This window comes from Telmatherina bonti (assembly GCF_933228915.1).
Source record: "Telmatherina bonti genome assembly, chromosome: 10".
Classification (NCBI taxonomy): domain Eukaryota; kingdom Metazoa; phylum Chordata; class Actinopteri; order Atheriniformes; family Telmatherinidae; genus Telmatherina; species Telmatherina bonti.
Genome location: NC_136628.1, coordinates 25,288,791 through 25,309,875, shown reverse-complemented (window position 1 = coordinate 25,309,875; position 21,085 = coordinate 25,288,791). Strand labels below are relative to the sequence as shown.

Here is a 21,085-nt window from a genome sequence, read left to right as displayed (position 1 = left end):
GTGTTACAGGACCAGGTCATGAACACTTTGGCTCTATCTTGCTTTTTTTTAAATGAATGACTGGTAAAATTATTTGTGCAATAAATGAATGTCAAAATGAGTTGCCAAGTCAACATTTTTTTAAATATTCTATTCATGTGTCAGAGGTTAATAACTTTTTAAATAAACAATTCATACAGACTGCTGTAGAAATGTTGATAGTTTACTTAATTAAATCCAGAATACAATGCTACCATTTTATGTATCATCAACAAATTTATGTGCTGGTATTGTAGATTTGCTTATAAGCGAATATCTCATATAACCCACTGCCACTGAGAACAGATGTGGACACACTTTCTTTCACTGGAAGTTGTTTTTTCCCCACTACTTTAATAGTCGGTTTCCTTTTTGCTGTTTATAAGCAGACAGCGCTAGTGCTCAGTGACATTTTATCACTTAAGTTTTTTTTTTTTTTATTTGAATAAATGTTCAAAATGAAATAGATACTTTGATCTCCTAAGAAAAATGTACACTTATTATTGTAATGGTATCCACTTTGCAAACATTTCTCACGAAGGTTTGCAGGTATAAATGATATTGTTAGGTTTGCACTTTACTCAGTTGAAAGAAATTATTGCTGTACAATGATATGCACATGTTTGTTTGTTTTTTTACTCACCCAGTAACATTATGCTTGGGACAAAATGGAAAGATGCTAGAAAGAACACAAAAGATACACTGACACGTGTTACACCTGTCAAATTAATGCATTCACTGAACACAACTGTCACAGATTTAGTAACTGTGCTTGTTGCCCCTTTTTTTTTTTTTTTTTTAACCTATTGTATCCCTAAAGGTTCTGTATTATGTGGTGTTGAAAAAAGTATCCGACATTTTCATTAGAACTTTACTTGAGAAAACAGCCTACTTTTAGTCCATTATTTCCAGTTTCTTTGGAATATTTACTGCGCTTCCCCTTTTCTGCATATGTGGGTTTACACATCTGTACCTACAATGGGTTAGATACTGTTATGGTTTGTGATGTGAAAAAAAATTAACATTTCAACAGAATATTTTACATCTCTCATAAGCACAAACGTGAAATAAACTCATTTAATTTCATTCATTGTTGTAACATGCCGCTGTCAGATTATGACGGTTAAAGGCAAACTCTTGTTCTGAAATCCACGAGTTTTAAACCCTTTCGACGACAAAAGCCATTAAATTTGTGAAGAACAATCAGCTGTGAGGTTGCACAATGATATTGCCACAAGAGGGCAGTGGTGGTAAGAACCGTGCTAAGGCTTGGCCAGCTGACACAGATTTTGCTGAATATGTTTAATTACATTTTTAAAATATATCAGTAAAAACATGTTAAATTCAAATATGACAATTCGGTGTTATCAATGTCAGCATGAAGATGTCAATTGAAAATTAGCTTTAAATAGTGTGTAATATACGTTCACCCTATGAATAAAATCGTGGAACAAACACACGTACTGTGTGCATCGCTAATATTTAAAAAACAAACAAAAAAATATAAAACAACCTAACAACACGGACTCTGAAGTGGACACGCTAAGCCCTGACTCCCGTCTATGGCGGGTTAAATGCAAATAAGAGGATGTGGCGTCGATTTTTTTTCCCGCGTTTTCAGCTCGTGATTTTGGGTGCGTTCGTTTGCATGTTTCTTTGAACGTAGATTGTGGTTTGCGTATAATTCCAGTGAGCCTTGGATAATTGTAACATTTTAACTCATATATTGGATACTGGTTTTGACTATATTGAATGAGAAAGTAGAAAATCATAATACAAAGCGAGACAAACTGTATCTTAAGAATAAATTGCAAACAATGACTGGGAATGGCGTACAAATTTCTCCTGACTTTCTTCCTTGGCTCTCCGTCGCGTACTTCCGTTATACAAAACGAGCATCCCGAGTATTACGGTTTCAGGAAGTAGGTCAGATTTTGTTGTATTGTTGGGGCGGAACTTCTTTAGTGGCTTTTAAACTCAGTTAACATTAGTTGTTGTCTTCAGAAATCACAGCTATTTTTCTTCTTAATATAGTTGCCTTTCAGCTAAGCAGACACTAACATGCCACCTAAAAAACGCAACTCCGGAACGACACAGAGCAAGGAGCAGAAGCCCAGTTCTGACAGTTCATTTTCAGACAAGAATCCAGAGTTATCTGTGAAAAAGTAAGAGAAGTTAAGATGCTTCTTCTGGGACGTAGCCGCTAGCGTTTACTTTATTTGTTTATTTAAAACAGCTATATTTGCCGTTATATTTGGGGCATTTGCCACGTATCTAACCACTTCTTGCTAGCTTGTGTGACAAACAATTTGGCCGACTACTTAGCTTCTCTAAACGAAGTTGGGCTAATTTAGAGCTAATGTGATTAGGTTTTAATATTCCTCAACACTACACAACTGGTCATTGAGTTTAATCCTTAAGCAATAAGTTTAGTCAGTTAGTAATAGGTAAACACGTTGTAATCTTGGTTGTGACGCTGTTATAAACAAAGCATGTTGGGCATAGTCTTGCTGGGAGTTAATGGTGTTGCGCTGGCAGGATGATGACATTTGCTGCTTCTTTTTATGGTTTTGTTTTCCGTCCTTTAGGCACAAAGATAAAGATGCTGAGTTTGTGACACTGTGTAAGAGCCTTCATGTTACAGACCTGGTCTGTGACCGCACTTGGACACTGTGGAAAACTGTTCAGGAATCTATGGATGGAGCTGTTGTATGTATTTATAATTATTTGACCCATCATGTTTGATGTAATTCTGGAACATAAAGGAAAAAATAGGGGAGGATTAGAAAACGCAACATATCTCCTTTTTGAATAAAGCTCATATACCAAATTATACCGCTCATCAATGGAACCTTCTCGCGCATGTAGTTCATCCATGCTTTTACAGAGGCATTTTCATCTTTGTCATGTAGAACCAAAGCCCTGATTCTCCTCCAATGAAATTTCAATGTATTTGGCCACAAAGAATGAATTCACTTTTTATTCATGTAAATTAGTTAGTGCCAAGAAAACTTGATGTCTCTTCAGCACATATAAATGTTCCTCCTTGCATCAGGATTTCAGGATAAGTTTCTTTAAGCACCTAGTGGACAGTTATATGAAAATGACATTTTAAAGTGCTCCTGAAGTCATGTCACTGTGGCTTATTAATTTGTAATCCACTGTGTTCTTGTACAGTGTACAGCTGTTATAAGGAAGGAAGAGCTACCTGTATCTCTTTGTCATGTTATGTTTTTTTTTAATTTACATTTTTCAGGACACTCAGAAAAGGCTGTGGGGTGCTTGTCTGTTTGTGATTGTAACAGACATGGATGTTGCCTGTTTCACTGTGACTCAAGTTCTGAAAGCAGTCAATTTAAAGTAAGTGCTCGTAGTCATTTTATTAAAAATATATATCCTTATTGTATCTCCATGCATACATTAGTTATTTGTGTAGATTTGAAAAAAAAAAACCAAAAAACTTTTGTTACTTATTTTATTGGATTTCCTGTTTGGTAGTTGCAGCCATGAATAAACTATACCTTGTTAAGAACTGCTTTGTGTATTATACATTACATACTGTGTATTAGTGCTTTAACAGATTATTTGATAAGTAGAAATTGCACCATACACAAGACTTGAAAAGTCTTCAATTTCTCTTTTTTTATTCTGCAGCATAAAGCAGTTTATTGAATTGGTGAGAAAGTTGGATGTGAACTTGGATACAATAAGCACTAAAGTGAATTCAGCACTGACACGATTGGAGAAGAAGTATGATGTGATGCTGGCTCTCTACCAGAGGTTTGAAAAGTGAGTGTCTTAGTGGAGTACAGGGAAATAACAGTCGAGAGCCATTTTGGCGTAAATGTAACCCACCATAAAACTTTTTATGTTTCAGAACATGCAAAAAAATCTTTGCTTTGACTCCTAATGACAAGTAAGTTGAGTTTAAGAGGGTGATCTACCTCAGCTTTTTGTACTTTTGTCACACTTTCTTTAGCATCTTTGACCTTTCCTTTTGATGTTTTAAGGTTAGTTGAAATTAGATGTGTGACTCGTGGTAACGGTTCATTGTCTTGTTTCAAGGGCAAAAGAGACAATGCGGACCTGCTGGACAATGTTTCTACTGGCAAAGGGTAAGCTGAGCTTTCTAGCATGATCAGCAAAAAACAAGTGGTATCAAGGTGTTCCTACACTTGGTGAAACTAGTTATTCATTTTCCTCAATCTTCTTATTACTCTTCCTTCCTCCTCCATGCTCAGTTATGGATATCATATTCATTGGAAAATTGTCTTTTTCTTCATGTTTACAGCTCTGTTCACACCAGTATTACTGTGAAGACGCTTAACATGTGATGTGTACTGCTGTCTGCAGGAAGGGCTTTGCAGATGGAGGATGACTTAGTCATATCCTTCCAGCTGCTGCTTTGTACATTGGAGTTATTCATCAAGCGCTGCTCTCCAGACCTTCTGCAGCCTCTTTACAGTCAGTTTCACCATCAGTTACTTTAATCTCCATGTTTGCTTAAAATTTCCATGATTTATTAGAAAAAGATCAGTAAATGTAAAGTCAAAGTAGTTTTATGTTTCTCATGTTGTTCAGATATTGAAAGGTTAAATTTGACATGTCAGCTTATTAATGTACATATGGATAATTGATACATTTATATTCCCTTTATTATCATTATTATTATTATTATTTTTTCAGAATCAGCAATCAGTAAGGTTCAGAGCACTCCAACACGAACATCTCGTCGCAACCAGAGCAAAGCCAAATCCCGACCTGCAGAGCCAGAGTTTGATGTGCAGCTCCTAGAAACGTTGTGCAAAGAGAATGAATGCAACCTAGAAGAGGTCTGAGCACTCTTTGTTTTTAATTTTTTAATCAATTCTGAAAGCCGTCCTATGAGTTGAATTAAATGACCTGTGTGTGCTCTGACCTGACCTGTTTCTTATACTATTTGCAGGTGAAGAACGTATATCAGACCAGTTTCTCAACCTTTCTGGACTCTATGGATCTTTCAAGATACCCAGAATTTCCTCAGGTAGGGAGCAGTTCTCAGAACATGTGCTTCATTGTTTGGTTTTACTCTGTCTCCTTCACACCTATTCCTTCCATTACTTATCTCTCCATCCTTCCTCTTTCCTTTGTTCAATGTTTTAGTGTATGACAGATGTTGGCTTTTCTTTTTGCTGCTCAGACATATTTGTTCACACATACACAGTGTCACAAAAATGTTTACTTAAGCAGGGGATTCTTTGTAGGATATCAGGGCAGTATATTGCAGTGTTGGGTCTGAAAAAAGTGGGGACAGGATGCCACTGTTTGCTGATATGGTCACTCATCTGAAGGAGGATACTGGACATATTTATTTTTACTGTTGCATCATCCTGGTAATGGACAGATGGTGGCTTTTTTTTTCTTCTTTACTGTCTCATGATTGAATAATGCCTTGGTCTCATCCTGTCAGCCATACCTTTCACAGCGAGATTTTGATGATATTTTATAGCTAAAATTGAAAAACAGATTGCGTTGTCTTATCTTGTGGAGCGCCTTACACTTGACAGCTTTGTCTTGTTTTGAAAAAGTTGACTTTAAGACTGACTTGTCATCAAACGCAAGCTCTCGCTGTTATGATGCAGTCTTTTTTTGTAATGTGAGCTGGCTGCTGTGCAGTTTAAAAGATTTAAATGGAAAATATGCTTTTGGCAAAGTTTGCATGGTTTGTTGTGTGCATTCACAATTTTCTTTTTTTACATGAATGTCAGTCTTCTGCTTATGTTTAGTTTGATCTTTTCATAAGGCTACTAACTGATGCTGTAAAAGCGTCATGTCCATGATATGTCGAGTTGGCTGCATGGACAACTGTAGTCGAATGTATCTCTGCATTTTATTTTATTTTTTTTTAATTATTATAAGCCTGAAGTTGCTGAGATTGATGAGGTCATGATCTTCTATAATTTTTTGTACCTCAAACACAGAGTTGATGCTTCACAGCTCATCTTCAATGTGAACAGAACAAGAAAAGACTTATTTTTGTGGATTTTAGGGTTTGAGTTACAGCTCACTTTGTAATGATAAAATTACATAATATGTTAAATTTCTTGTGCTGGAAGGATTCTTAGTACTAATTCTTTGCATTTAAATTTTCAACCCAGGTCACTGATGTCAACCAGCAGTATGAAGAGCACCACCTTAAGAGCAGGGACATTGATGGACGGCTGTTTTTTGATGGAGATGAGACTGTTGTTGCACCTAAAGTTGAGATGTAATTTCTTTTTTTTTCACTGCTCATTGTTTGACATTAGATTTGAGAAAAAAAAATGAAGAAAAAAATGTTGATGAATCTAATTCTACATTCAGATCACAGGCAGAGAGGACACCAAAGAAGAATCAACAGGATGAAGATGGGGTAACTATTCCTCCACAGACACCAATCAGGTGAGCAGTTTGCTGACATTCACTTGTTTTGCATTGGGACAGAGAACTTTAATCATTTAACCATCACGACTGTATGATTATTTTTATTTACTTCTCAGGGCTGCCATGACATCCATTCGGCTGCTGAGAGGGGACCTCCCATCCAGTGGAGATCAACCATCCACTAACCTGGCCACATATTTCAAAGTGCGTCTCTTTAAGCATCTCCTTTTAATATAGTGTTAAGTGAGCACACATCTCTCTTAATTGACCATTTTGGTTTCTTGTTCTTGGTTTACTGTGAACAGAATTGCACTGTGGACCCCACTCAGGATGTTCAAAAGCGTTTGGAGACACTTGGACAGGTGTTCAGCCAGAAATTTGGTGAGGCTGTTGGGCCACACTGTGTTGCATATGGCAGACAGGTATGAACTACCCATCAGGAAGTCAAACGTGAACACTGACAACCTTCCTGTTCTCATATGTTTTTATATTTGTGTGAATTTCTTTCTGTTTTCCAGAGATTTACTCTTGGTGTCAGACTGTATTACAAAGTAATGGAAGCAATGCTGAAATCGGTACAGAATCCTGTTTGAGCCTATTCATTTTGAAGTGTTCAGTTGTGCCAAGAAGAAAGTGTTGCAATAAAATATCAGACACATGATTGTTTTTTTTATTTGTGTGTTTGCTTTCTGTTTTTTATTTCATAGGAAGAAAAGCGACTGTCTGTGCAGAATTTCAGGTGTGTGGGTTTTTTTTCCCCAATAAAGCAGATTGTAAATCCAGATACTTTAGCTGTGTATTCACTTAAACTTCTGCTGAATGTCATAAGCATGTCATTTGCATACTTGCTTGAAACACACAAACTGTTCTTTCAATGAGTCAATTCATGTTTTCTACTTTGCAGTAAATTGCTCAATGACTCCACATTCCACACATCACTTTTGGCCTGCGCTCTGGAAGTGGTCATGGCAACATATGAAGGTACCATCCTGTCATTCTTAGTAAACATTCTCATTTCATAAAAAGCTGTTCTTTAGTTAAAATGTTTTTTAGACAATTAAATGTATATGTTTAGTGTGTGACAAATTGTAATAATGGTGTGTGTGCTGTGTAACCAGAAAGCAGCTTTAAAAATGGAGGGTACAACCATGGAAGTGGGGACCAAGCTGAAACAGATGTATGTTTCCCCTGGATACTGAATGTGTTCGGCCTCGCTGCCTTTGACTTCTACAAAGTAATTGAGAGCTTTATCAAAGCTGAGCCTATTCTGAGCAAGGATATCATCAAACATCTGGAGTCCTGTGAGAACCTCATCATGGAGAGGATTGCGTGGAAAACGGTCAGTATTATGTTACATTGTAGAGTGTGCTTGTGATACATCACACTATGTTGTTAAAATGCATCATAACAGACACAAACCCTGTAAATAGGCTTAATATTTATTAGTGCATAGGAAGTAAAACAGAAGCTCACACATTTTATAAAGCTATTAAATAAACTATAATATCTGGTCAGTATTTTGTGAAAACAGTATAGCGTCTTCAGAAATTTGCAACATAAAAGTCCTGATTTTAGGTTAGTATTTAATCAACATAATGAGTTTATATTGACAATATACAGTGAATAGAAAACAGGCAGTGATCCTCAGAAAATGACAAAAGTCCAGATTGCTGCAGATGTCCTGGACTTCACAGTTGACTTAAACTTGAGTTTTGCATTAACATTAAACAGACAGAGCCTGCGGTAATATGCCACAGCATGGCAAACACTTGTCCAGAAATGTAACCACATGTTGCAGTGAGGCAGACAGCAATAACTGTGACTGGTATTGTTAAGCTATGTTTATTTAAATTGCTGAAGCCAGTGAATCAATGAGATGCTAAATTAAATTTGTTGTAATCAAATTTTCAGGATGGCGGTACATGATCGCTGCAGCTTCATGCTCTTTACTGTGCATCTTTTTGTGCAACGGTGCACTGTTGTAGACCACTGCAATTTCATATTAATTTGTACAATGACATTCTATTATATTCTATTCTATTCTATTCTATTCTATTCTATTCTATTCTATTCTATCTTTATTTCTGCCTGAATAGCTATATTTTTTTTTTCTAGTGTTTTTTTATTTTTTCATATACCTATCACCTTTTCTTTTGTAGGTTTTATATAAAAATGACAATTATGTCACATAAAAATGACAGTTGTTAAGCATTTTGCAAGCTGAGCTGTGGACTTGCACCCATTCTTTTTTAAGCACATAAGAAAAATCTTTTGCTCGGAAATACTTGTATGAACAGGAACCCCAGAAAAAAATATGGACCATATTGTCAGCACATGCATACATGCATCCCCTGCGGATCATAGTTAACACACAGTTTTCCGTCTTCTCCATCATGAGTCACACAGCACTGGGAACAAGAGTGCTTTGTATTATCTTGAAGACTAGTTTTATTGACTGTTGAAGCTGTCTGGTATCTTAGCATTAAGGGAATGTTTTATAAATCAAAAGACAATTTTGTAAGTACTAGTATGAAATTATTTATGTCATTGGCTGCCATTGCCTCTAACGCCTTGTACCTCCCTGTGCACCAGGCTGCTGGAGAAATAATAGATGAGTGGATTGAGGCAGCAGTTGAAACTGGCAAGGCAAAGGACTACCGGATGCACTGCCTTGGTCACTATTGTCAGACCACAGTGGGGCAGCAGCTTCATGTGTGTGAGGGTATATCCCAGCAGGTTGATGTGATAGGGGAGGAAGCACAGCAAGTAGACACCCAGCACCCAGTAAATAACTCTGAGGGTGTGCTGACGGGTACGACGGTGGTTGCGGTAGCGGTGCCACGAGTGGCGAAGCACACTCAGCACTCTGCAATAGCTGTAGAGCAGTATTAGAGTGGGTAGCAAAAATGACCCCAGCACTAGGCCCAGGGCTACCAGGATGATGGTTTTGTGGTGCTGTGAAGATGGATCCAGCAGACATGGCTTGTTTTGATGAGATGCAGCTGAGCGCAGCAAAGGTAAACCCACACTGAGTCCCAGTACCAGACACCAGATCCCCCCACTAACCACCTTTGCCATGCGGAGCCTGCGGATTGTAGATGCCAAAGGGTGCACCACAGCCAGGTATCGGTCCACAGCAATGCACACCAGGAAGAAGATACCCCCATACAAACTGATGTATTTAAGGATAAAAGTAATCTGGCAGTAAGCTGCTCCAGGAGTCCAACTGGATACGGTCTTGGAGGATAGAGCTCGAGCCTTTTGGTGGTAGAAATAGATTCTCATAGGTAGAGAAATCACAAAAAAGAAGTCAGCTGTTGTCAGACTGACCATGTAAATAGCTGTGGAGTTCTTGGCATATGGCGACATACACAGTCTCCGCAGAGCCAGACTGTTTGTGACCAGCCCCAGCAGGAAAATGATACTGTAGCACACTTGGTAGAAAGTGAAGCGGTAGCTTGTATCCACTGTACAGTTATATGAAAATGAGGCCGGGTTTGCTGTCAGTTCTGTCATATTCCACATCTCCATATCTCAAAAGGATTTGTAACTTCAGTGTCTGAAATCTCTGCGTTGCTCTCATGTCTGGAAGAGATTAGGTCGATTGGTGTGAGTACATGACGTAAGATTGTAACCCCTTCTAAAGCAATTAAACCTGTAGAAAGCTAAAACTTAATCAACTCAAAATGTGTCTTGCTTTATGAAATGTAAATTTGCCAAGGGGACTAGAATACACTACGTTAACTAACATGGTCCTATGAATCTTGCCAATAAAGTTTTAAATGCAGCTTTCTGCTCATAAAACAAGCAAACATTTGGCTTCATTATATTCAGAATGTAAACAAAAGCAACATATCACTGTCATACTATTTAAGCACACATTTAGTAAAGCTCATAAAGTTAACTTCTGGCAGAGATTTACAGAAGCAGTAATTGAAGTTTGTTCAGTCTTATCAAATATCCAACACCAGCAGTTTAGACCTTTGATTAACAACACTGCAGTCAGAAAATGACAGATGCATTGAATCAGTACTACAGACTGAGAAGACTTTACACAACGTAAGAGTAATTATACTGTATATGTCATTTTGAAATGATTTTTTAGTTTAAACCCACAATGAGCTTCTACTGTACACTACATGGCCAGGAAACGTAATACAAATCTTTTTAATAGACCACTTTTAGATTAAATTAAGGATTGTTTTTTTGCCTAGGTATTGTTTTGTATTGGAGCATAGAAATTCTACTAAAGGAAAAAAAAAACCTCATTATGTTATAACTTGATAATTTATTGTAAAAATGTGAAATATGTTATGAATTTATATTGTCCTTTTTTCCTAGGGTGGCAACTCTATGCATTAGAAAAACTGAAGCTGTGTCACAAATCTGTTCAAAATTGTGCTAATTTTTCACTAAGGATGAGAAATATTATAATATGTTGTATGGCTGATGTGAAAGACCAAGTTTCTTTCTGTACATCCTTAACATTCTCAGTGAGACTCAGATTTGGATTCTGTGATGAGGGCCAATCCATGCATGAAAATTATCCTATACTCTGTGATCATTTAACATTTTAGCTCAAGAATTCATAGCATTGTCATCGTGTAAAAATCTAGCTACAAAATGACCTGGTCATTGCTTACATTGAGGTAGACAGCTAACCTGGCTACCTGAATACATGGGCACATTATTAAACTGGAGGAGTTCCAGATCAATAGATCATTTGCATAATTGAAACGAGGTGGTGACCTGTTTCTACATTTATTGTTTTTTTTTGTTGTTTTTTTTGTTTTTTTTAAATAGTCGAGTACTATATACTACACCTGTCAATTTGTCAAGTGCAGCTCAGTTAGCAGCTATTCCTGTTGTCATTAATCTAGTTTTAAAGACATTTCTTCCCATATTACCAGCAGAAAAGAATATAGACTTAAGTTCTACTTCATGTTGAAGCTGACTGACTTGTGTTAGGTCCTGATTCTTCTAAATAAACATATTAGTCATTATTTTTTTCTTGACATATTGTATTAAATTCCATCAGTTGTACAGTTTGACAAACTGGATCCAGTTACTCCATAATTTCAGAAAATTAAAATCAATATAGAGTGTTGATCAACAATTAATTTTAATAATAAATTCAGATCACTCTTTAGCTGTAAGACTTCTAAGCCTCATCAACTTGTGCTTTCAGTAAAAAAAGGACTTTTTTTTAATCCATAGCATTGTTTCTATACAATTCTTCTGAGCACAATTTGCAGAACTAAAATTTACATTGAAAAAGGTAACATGTCATCACTCACCAGTTACAGGAACAAGGCAGTGACCAGTAACAATGCATCATTTTTCTAGTCAGTTGCTGTTCAGCATCCTGCGATAGCATTGCACATTCTACTGATTGGAGCAGAAGCTCCACTGATAAGGACCCTCCACCCCCTGCCCCCATACACCAAACACACACACATGCTACTTTTTAAAACAAGATGGTTTGGGGTTGATCATTAACCATATTTCCATCCAGCTCATACAGGAATTGCAGCAATTCAGTGACAGAAGGTGCTGTAATTGTTCAGCAGTGTATTTGTTTTAATCAGCATTGTGTGGAAAATTCAGCCCAAGTGAACTCCAGAAAAAAAAATCTATACTTGTCTTGATCAGTCGAATATAAAGGCAAAGTTACTTTTTCAACAACATACCAGTTAGTAAAACTTTTAATAAGGTTCTTCTATGCAGACTAAATGCAGTGTCTTATTAGTATCTAATTTCATAACCTCTCATATGGATACAGAATTCTCCTCTTTTAAGAAAAAATATTATTAGAAAATATGCTGTCTGGTTCAAATTATTATCAGTGCTTTCACTTTTAAGTCAAGTAAACTATGTTTTCAAGCCTTCCCAGTGTCACAACTGCAGCAAACACTTTTTTCCCCCATTACTGTGAAAGTTTTTCTCACTCAAGAGGCATGCTGTTACTTGAATGTTTTAGGCTCTCAGCCCTGGATTGTGATGGATCTACACTTATTAGCACATACCTCCAGGCATGGCTTCTCAAAAAGAATGCTGTAATGTTCTGTCTTGCAGCACACAGCTTTTATGAGGAGGAGCGAATAGTTTGCACTTTTCCACTGTATTTCACTAGTACTGTCAGTTGTGTTTGCACATGTTGAAATGCATTAGATATGTTCTCTACAGAGATAAGCAGCATAGGGCTGGTTAGTGTGTTGTTGTGGTATTGACCACACCCAAATATACACTTCAAAACTTTCTCATTGTAGTTTTACAGCCCAGCCACAGTGCTACTATCTACATTAATACACGTATCACAGATTAGTCCAGGTAGATGACTTGGTTGCACCCTATGAAAGAGGAACTACTGATACAGTTTTTCTGTAAAGCATTTTATAACAACATTCCAAGCAATAAAAGTGCTGAATTCAATACAAAAACATTTTAAAGAAAAAAAATAGGAGAAACTTGCAACTTTTTATTCACTGTGAGTATTAAAAAAAAAAAGCCGAACAAACTGCTCTACAAAGTGTATTAAATTCTTGAAGGGTCAACATATTACAAAAATATTGACAAACTGCACTTTAATAGGGCTATAATACTGGTTAACAGTTGCTAAAGGAGTGGCAGCTTTGAGGATTAAGATGACAAATACTGTGTTTATGCTAAAACACTTGCTTTTTTATGGACCCACTTGTCATTTCTGCTAATGCACATTACAGAAACATATTTCTATTAAATCAACAATTTTATAACTTGAGTTTTAAATGATAAAGGTTTTTTATGTTGCAACATAGTCATTTTCCAACTCTTTTAGTGTCTGAATTGGTATCAGTGTCTTAAGTCCTGGTCAAAGGTCTCTGAGGTCTCCAGGAGAAGGGCGTGACTCCTTAGTAACCATTTTGTTTGTTTCAAAGTCATTCTGGTTCCAGGTTGTCCTCTCATTCCCAGCCATACACACTGAATTATCAGTCAACGCCACACATCAAAGCGGTCATCAGGCTGTGGATTCATTGTCAAATACTTTAGATCTCAGTGTAAGGGTCTTGTGAGTTGCGTTTGCGCTGCTTTGTATGCTGTCTGTTTGTAATCTGTCAAAAAGTTTGGTTCCATTCTGCCATGCTATTGTTTTTCTTTTGATGGAGCTTTGAATAGTCTCTGAAGTAAAGTAGTAAATGACTGGATCAAAACAGCAATTGGTCACTGCTATACAAAGAGCAATGGGGTAAATTGTTCTGACCACAAGTTCTGCATAGCATCCCTTTAGGATGTTGGAGCGGACTAGGGCGTAGAATATGAGATTGAGATTGTAGGGAATGAAACAAAAGCAGAAGATGAACAGATGCACTATAATCATCCTCAAGACCTTTGTCTTGTTGTGGTTCCCTCCACGGTTGAGGGTTTCGGGTCTCCTGAGGGTCCGTAACACCATGAATGAGCAGAAAACATTGATCATCAACGGGAGGAAGAAGCCCGCGGTCTCGATAAACACCACCACCTTGAACAGCTCAGACTTCCACTGCTTTTTTGAGTAGTTCTCAAAGCAAAACCTTTGGGAGGAGTTAGTATTGTTTGGTGAAGTGGTGTCCAGAAGGAATCCTGTTGGTATACTTCCAGCAAGAATAATCGCCCACACTGCAAGACAGGCCAGTTTGGCATTCCTCTTAGTACGAATTGTCTGGGACCGGAAAGGGTGCACAATGGCCAGAAAACGGTCAACACTGATGCAAGTGAGGAAGAGGATGCTGCCGTACATGTTGGTGTAGAATAGTGACACAGAAATCTTGCAGAGCACGCTTTCAAATATCCAGTCACGCTTAACAAAGTACACTATCCGAAAAGGCAGACTCAAGACAAAGAGCGAGTCAGAGACAATAAGGTTGATCATGTACGTCGTGGTCTCGTTCCGCAGCTTCAGTGTACAGCCAAAAATATATGCAGCCGTCATGTTGAAGAAAAGTCCCACCACAAACACAAGGCTAAAAATCCAACTGTACAGAGGGTACTTGAAGTCATCACTTTTGTCACACGTGCTGTTATTCATCTTTAAACCAGGCTGGTAGTTTTGGAGCATTTGCAGCAAATCAGGTAAATCCTCTCTGAACTTGTTACTTCTGTGTTGTCCAGCAGACGAGGAAATCTTAAAGAATGTTCGAGTTTGCAGGATTGTCACAAAATACCTTTTTTTTATTGGCTTCCAAAGTCCTTCACATGCAGTGTCCTTCCTCAAAAGTCGTTCAGCCGTCCTGTTATTCTTTTACGTGATGTTTTCAGTATTTTCAGGTCTCTTCCACAGTAGAAATGTTTATCTCCTCAGAGCAGTCATGTGTTTCTCCTCAAATCTGTGTGCAGATGAGTGGTTCTTCCCCTCTCTTGTTCTTCTGCATGTTCCTACAGCTGTCCTGTGTGCGCATGGTGGTTATTGCTTTGCTTCTGTTGAACTGTAAATCAGACACCTCGCAGCTGCCTGAAAGTAAAAATCACAGACGCAAAGAACTCAGTTGTCTGTTTAAACAAAGGGAGGAGCCTGAAACACAGCAAGCAGAGTCCTCCCACTGCTGCTTTGTTTGGCATTTACCCTAAATTTGAATTAGGTAGAGTTAAGAGTATCTGTGTGTTGTCTCTTTAGATTGACATACAAAACATCAAAGCACTTTTTAGATAATTTTTTTAGATTCAGATTTTTAGCTTAATAGCTGAAAATTCTGGACATCCAGCTTCATACTCTTCATATTATAAGGAATGTTTGTTTTCAAGTAAATAGAACCGTTAAAACATTGACAGAGACAAAACCTAACAAAATGATTCTGTGCTAATATAATGATACGTCACTGAAAGCATTTTGAGCAATTAAGCACCAAGTGTTCTTTCCAGATGTTGGTGGCGTCAGCAGGGTGTGGCAAGCATGACGTGAAGAATGTACTAATTTGGTTTTGCAATCATTCTTCAGATGCACATGTGTGGTGGAAAAAAGGATAATTGTTTTCTTTGCAGGGTTCCCCCCTGTTTGAACTCCTGAGACATGAACTCGAGGGTGGAGCAGCGGAGCAGCTGGAGACTCCAGCTAGTTTTAACCAGCCGCTGCAGCACAACCACACCGCTGCCGACCTGTAAGTCATCAAACTGCTAGTTGCTGGTGTGCAGCAACTGTAACCTGTCTAAGACAAGGAGACATATTTTGAAGAGTTGTGAAATCACCGTGATTCATTAAAGTCAGAGTGAAATTCCAGGACTCACTGCGAGACACTTTCTAGGCAGCTTTGCATTATGAAATATTAAAACGTGTTTTGTTTTTTTTTTTGTTTCGCTGAAAGTGTCAATTTTACCGGTTAACTAGCTTAGTTAACGCATACCACTGTTTCCTCTGTTGTGTTTACAGATATCTGTCCCCAATGCGCCCAGGCACGCGTGTCTTGCCTCCTGAGTCCCCAGCAGCTCCCACTTCTCAAGCTTCTTCTCAGCCTTCATCCCAGATACCCAGCCAAGCTCAAAGACACCCAAAGTCCAACTCTCTCAGCCTTTTCTATAAAAAATGTAAGCTGCTGATGAATTAGTGTTTATCAGTGTGGTCTGTACATGCCAGCAGCATTATCACTATGTACAGAAAAAAGAGCTTGATAATGCAGCTGATGTTGGTAGCAGATGAGCATGTATACTGATCAAAATGAAAAAAGTAATGTTTCTGTTACATGTTGTTTTTACTTTTCATCAAATTGCTCATCAAATTTGCTGCCGTGATAGTTTATTTTCTCTCTTTATTCTTGTCTGTTAGTATACCGATTGGCATATACAAGGCTGAAGACTCTATGTTCCTACCTGTTGTCCTCCCACCCTGAGTTGGAGCCAATAATATGGACTCTTTTCCAGCACACTCTGCAGCATGAGTACGAGCTAATGAGAGACCGCCACCTCGACCAGGTACCCGAGCTATTGTTATTTATTCTTCTGTTCCTTACTTGTAACTATTTTCCATACCACAACTAAAACAATAACACTGAACAATTTTATAACTTCAATTGATTATAAAGTGATTGGGTGAACCTACATTTTTTTAGTCCTCTTTTGTGAACTTGAAATGCAGACATTTCAAGGATGTTTCACATTTTCTTTTAGCTTTTTTTTTTTTTTACAGTAAAATAAATAAAGAATTATCATAAACTTTATTATTGCTGCTTTTGCCTTTTTAAGTGTCTCTTTTACAAGCCAGTTGACGATGTAGGGAACACATTTCCTCTTATATATCTGCTATAACTCTTGTTAAACGTTCAGGACAGTTCTGTAATTTTTTATCGGAAATTAAGACATCTTTAAAAAACAAACTTAAAATCCAGTTTTTATTAGGCTACACGTTTAAGCCATGGTGCTGGTTGAATATGTGAAATTGTTTTTTTTCTTTTCTTTTCTTTTTTTTTTTTTTTTTTTTTTTTTTTTTTGGAAAATTACGATAAACTACAGACGTTATGTTACGGTAACTCATATAATGCTAACTGAATAAAATCTGTCCTGAAGACAGCTCTTATGAAACCCCTCATTTTGCCCAGGCATAGCTGATGGCATGTTGGCAGAACTTCACCTCTCAGCAATCCTTATTTGATCATCATTAAAGTTACACATCTTTATTCTTAAAATTATTGTTCTTGGTAGTGGTGTTTTCTTTTTCTTGTGCCTCCCTTATTCTCTTGAGTCCTTTTCTCATGTTTTCTTCTGTCATCTTCAAAATACCTTCATCTGTTCTTGCAGTTAATGATGTCAGCCATGTATGCCATATGCAAAGTGAAGAGTGTCGATCTGCGCTTCAAGTCCATTGTCTCAGCATACAAGAACATGCCCAATACCAACCAAGAGGTAGTGCAGTGTTTTAAAAACTGCATAAAAATTAATCCTGTCAGCTGAACCTTTGCTATTCTAAGAATTAATCACTCTGTATGTTGCAGACTTTCAAGCATGTGTTGATCACAGAGGGCCAGTATGACTCCATCATTGTCTTCTATAATCAAGTGTTCATGCAGAAGCTGAAAACCAACATTCTGCAGTATGCATCCACCAGGGTGAGTCAAGCAGCAGTGCACTTTTAATACACGCATAATCAGAAAAGTCTGCACTTCTTATGCTCCTTCTTAATTTTGATTTGTTTTTGTTTTTTTCCTCCTAGCCACCCACCCTCTCTCCAATCCCCCAAATTCAACGCAGCCCCTACAAGTTCCAAAATTCACCTCTGCGTGTGCCTGGCAGCAACAATGTGTACATCTCTCCTCTGAAAAACTCACGCATGTCCCCAGGCATGACCCCTCGCTCCAGGTCAGGCCAGCCTGTTTGTGCTAAATTTGTAGTGAGCTTGAATAAATTTAAATTCTGTGTGATTTTTCATGTTATTGTTGTTTTGTTTTTTTTTGTTTTTTTTACTTTGCAGGATGCTGGTATCTATCGGAGAATCATTTGGGGTATGCGTCTCTTTAGTTTGCCATAATGTGTCACCAGCTGCCACCTCAACATCTCAGTTTTGCAGATACATTTTCCTTACTCTCTCTTTCTCTGTTTGGTCTTCATCTACAGCTCGCCAATCGCTTCCAGAGGATCAACCAGATGGTCAGCAGCAGTGATCGATCCCACAAGAGGACTCTGGATTTCAGCTCTGCTCCAAAACCTCTAAAGAAGTTACGTTTCGATGTGGATGGTCAGGATGAAGCTGATGGCAGGTTCGTCACACATTGTGTCAAATCTGTTCTATCTTTCTAATATGTTTGCAGAGTTACTGAAATAAAAGAAATCGATGTAGAAGAAAATAAAATTTTTGGTGGCAGAAGTATTTTAATCTGGTTTGCAGCTTAATGACACATCTTTTTAACATCTCCATGGTCAAGGTTATTATACAGTATTTTCAGTTATTTTAATGCTTAATTAATTTGCTTTGATTTACAGCAAATCTGGAGGAGATTCTACGCTGATACAGAAGCTTGCAGAGATGAGTAAGTCATGATTGCTTCATATATATATATATATATATATATATATATATATATATATATATATATATATATATATATATATTTGCATATTCCCACGTTTTTCTCTTCATATCTGCTTTTTATTATGTTGTTCGGTTTATTATTTATTCTCATTTTGTGCAGGCTCTACTCGGACTCGCATGCAGGAACAGAAGATGAAGGAGGATGCTGAACTGAAGAAGGAGACACACTAAAGCCTCTTGGACTGATCTACATTTTCACAACCTGAACACTCACGTTTACACACAAAGTGCAACACAAGGTCTTTTTGTACATTTAGTGATAAATAGTTGTTATTTAACTTTAAGGAGTATTGTGAGAATATAGAGAACTTTCTCTGTATTTTTGTGTTCATGCTGTTTGTTTTTACTAAATAATGATTTTTACTGGATTTCCTTTGAATTTGATAAGTTCAAAATGAAGTGGTTTTAAGAGTGTTATCAGCTTTGGGTCTTAGAAGAAATCATTGTTTTCACTTTGATACATAGTCTCAATTATCTAAAGTGTCACTGATGCAGCATGGCAGTTTTATTTCTGACATTTCTAACATCTGGATCATGATGTAGCACTTGAAGTGTTAAATCATGATTACTGTCTTCGAAAAGGAACACGTCTCTACCTCAGAGACACAGCAGTGTGTATTTTCAAGTTCCTTTAAATTGATATTTTTCCCAGCAACACATTTACTCTGGACATTTAGTTCTTGTCCAACAATGAATAAACATGAAGAACTTGCACTTGGCCCAAAATGCACACCGACAAAAAAAGTTGATACAAGTAAAGTTTCTCTTTGTTAATAGATTTATAGTGGCTTTTCTTTTTACTTTGGGTGTTTGAGAAGCATTGTACATTAAAAAAAACTAATATTCACGAACAAAAATTTTTACACATTAATTTGATTTTTTCTTTTCTTTATTTTTGTAATGTTTGTCAATAGAGGAATAGAAGAGAGCAGAGGATTATAAGAAAGGGAGATTTAAATTGTTATACACCACTTGCAGGAAATTCATAGGTGGCGTTCCTTTTGTATAGAATCTTGTTAGTAAATCCAGTTACTGAAGTTTTTATGAGAAATGTTTCTAATGTAATCTATTCAAACAGCTTCCGGGAAAAATGGAGATACTACTTTGAAAATCTGAGTTGTTTTGTACACTGGTCTATGGCAATTTTGTGCTTGTGTCCAATGACTCCAGTGTTGTTTTCTATTGTGTTACAAGGTAATAAATCACCTAATTATCTGATGAGCATAATTTTGTTTTGTTTTCTTAAATACACTATTGTTAAATACTTTTGAAGTTTCACTACTTCTTTTCTGACTGCTCAGAAATGCCACTTTTTTTTTTATTTTTAAGGTGTTTTATTAAGAAATTTGCAGCTGTAGTTTCAAAGCAGAGAAGTTAAAAATTGATGACTTGAAGGATCAAATATTCATAATTTCTCACTACTTATTCTCACAACATTGTTTTCACCATATCAGATTAAATCTCTTAATACAAATTTAAATACAGAATGCACATGTGAAATCATTTACACAATTGAACCCTTATTTCAGTGAATTTCTTAAGTTTTTTTTTTAAATTCCAGTTTGAATTATGAACCAATAAATTTAATTAAATGAATGAAATTAAAAATACTTTATTAATCCCAAAGGGAAATTCAATATTGTAGTAATTAATAATTAATTTGAGGAGGTCTTGTTCCGGAGGCTGCTGGCAGGAATAATCTTCTGTAGCTTTCAGTCTTACATCGGACCTGAAGAAGCCTCTCACTGAACACACTTTGTTGTTTCATCACTGTGTTGTGGAGAGGGTGTGAAGAATCCTCCATCTTCATCAGCTTGTGCAGCATTCTTCTCTGGACAATCAGCTCCAGCAGTTCCAGAGTTACTCCAAGCACAGAAGCAGCTTTCTAGATCAGTTTGTTGATTCTCTTCAAGTCTCTGGTTCTGATGCTACTACCCCAGCAGATGCTGCAAAGCTGATGCACTGAAAATCACTGGTGGTATATCTTCTGCCCATAAAGATGTTCAACTAGAAATTATTTCACATATACAAATCACTCTCCTGATATTCATTCAGCTCTATAATTGAACGAGTAAAAATGTAAGAAATTCATGCATCTGCCAGCCAAAGGTCAGACGGGGTCATTTTGTTTGCCCCTGTGTATTTGTTGTTGGTATTGATTCCCAGTCATCCACATCATGGCAGTCTGAAGAACCTGAAGAAAATCAGCTGTAAGAGAAGATTTTAATGGTGGAAATAACCCCAAACTCCCCACCAGCTGGTCAGAACATGCCCGTTGAACAAGATAAGTAATTTCTCCAATAACCAAGAAAAAGAGCAGTTACATTTGTTCAACCCTTATGGTTACTCTTTAATTTTGTTGATCATTTGTCTGAACCATTTAGCACCAGAATAAATGTTTTTCTCTCCCACTTGGGGATTGACAAAGATTTTATGTTCTGAACAGGAATGTTATCAAAAAACCCATGAATAGATTATTTTTTAAAGAATTATTAAAACCCGTAAAATACTTTTAGCAGGATTGAATAAAATCACACACGTGTTTCAGACTGGACAAAAATAGACTTCTGTAAAGAGAACTCCATGTGTGAAAAGCAACAATAATAAATTAGTGAGTATGTTACTTGCTTGTTGTTT

General features: G+C 37.0%; 3 protein-coding genes across 3 annotated transcripts; 1 reads left to right on the top strand and 2 right to left on the bottom strand.

Moving 5' to 3' along the window:
• Positions 1–2,079: 2,079 nt before the first annotated feature.
• rb1 (retinoblastoma 1) lies at positions 2,080–18,669 on the top strand (the record flags this gene model as incomplete). The annotated part of the gene is made up of 27 exons (XM_079247166.1): positions 2,080–2,183; positions 2,607–2,727; positions 3,275–3,378; positions 3,673–3,807; positions 3,896–3,934; positions 4,084–4,133; positions 4,372–4,482; positions 4,705–4,850; positions 4,964–5,041; positions 6,156–6,265; positions 6,361–6,438; positions 6,537–6,624; positions 6,726–6,842; positions 6,939–6,995; positions 7,128–7,159; positions 7,325–7,401; positions 7,539–7,759; positions 15,415–15,530; positions 15,800–15,954; positions 16,193–16,338; positions 17,161–17,265; positions 17,355–17,468; positions 17,573–17,718; positions 17,831–17,861; positions 17,974–18,116; positions 18,340–18,386; positions 18,549–18,669. The coding sequence occupies 27 exons, from the start codon at positions 2,080–2,082 to the stop codon at positions 18,617–18,619; spliced, it is 2,742 nt and encodes a 913-aa protein (XP_079103292.1). The 3' UTR covers positions 18,620–18,669.
• Positions 8,965–9,951, bottom strand: LOC306761078 (lysophosphatidic acid receptor 6; the record flags this gene model as incomplete). The annotated part of the gene is made up of 1 exon (XM_079247167.1): positions 8,965–9,951. One exon carries the CDS (start codon positions 9,949–9,951, stop codon positions 8,965–8,967), a length of 987 nt encoding a protein of 328 aa, XP_079103293.1.
• LOC306761688 (lysophosphatidic acid receptor 6-like) lies at positions 13,418–14,464 on the bottom strand (the record flags this gene model as incomplete). The annotated part of the gene is made up of 1 exon (XM_079247957.1): positions 13,418–14,464. The coding sequence occupies one exon, from the start codon at positions 14,462–14,464 to the stop codon at positions 13,418–13,420; it is 1,047 nt and encodes a 348-aa protein (XP_079104083.1).
• Positions 18,670–21,085: the final 2,416 nt, after the last annotated feature.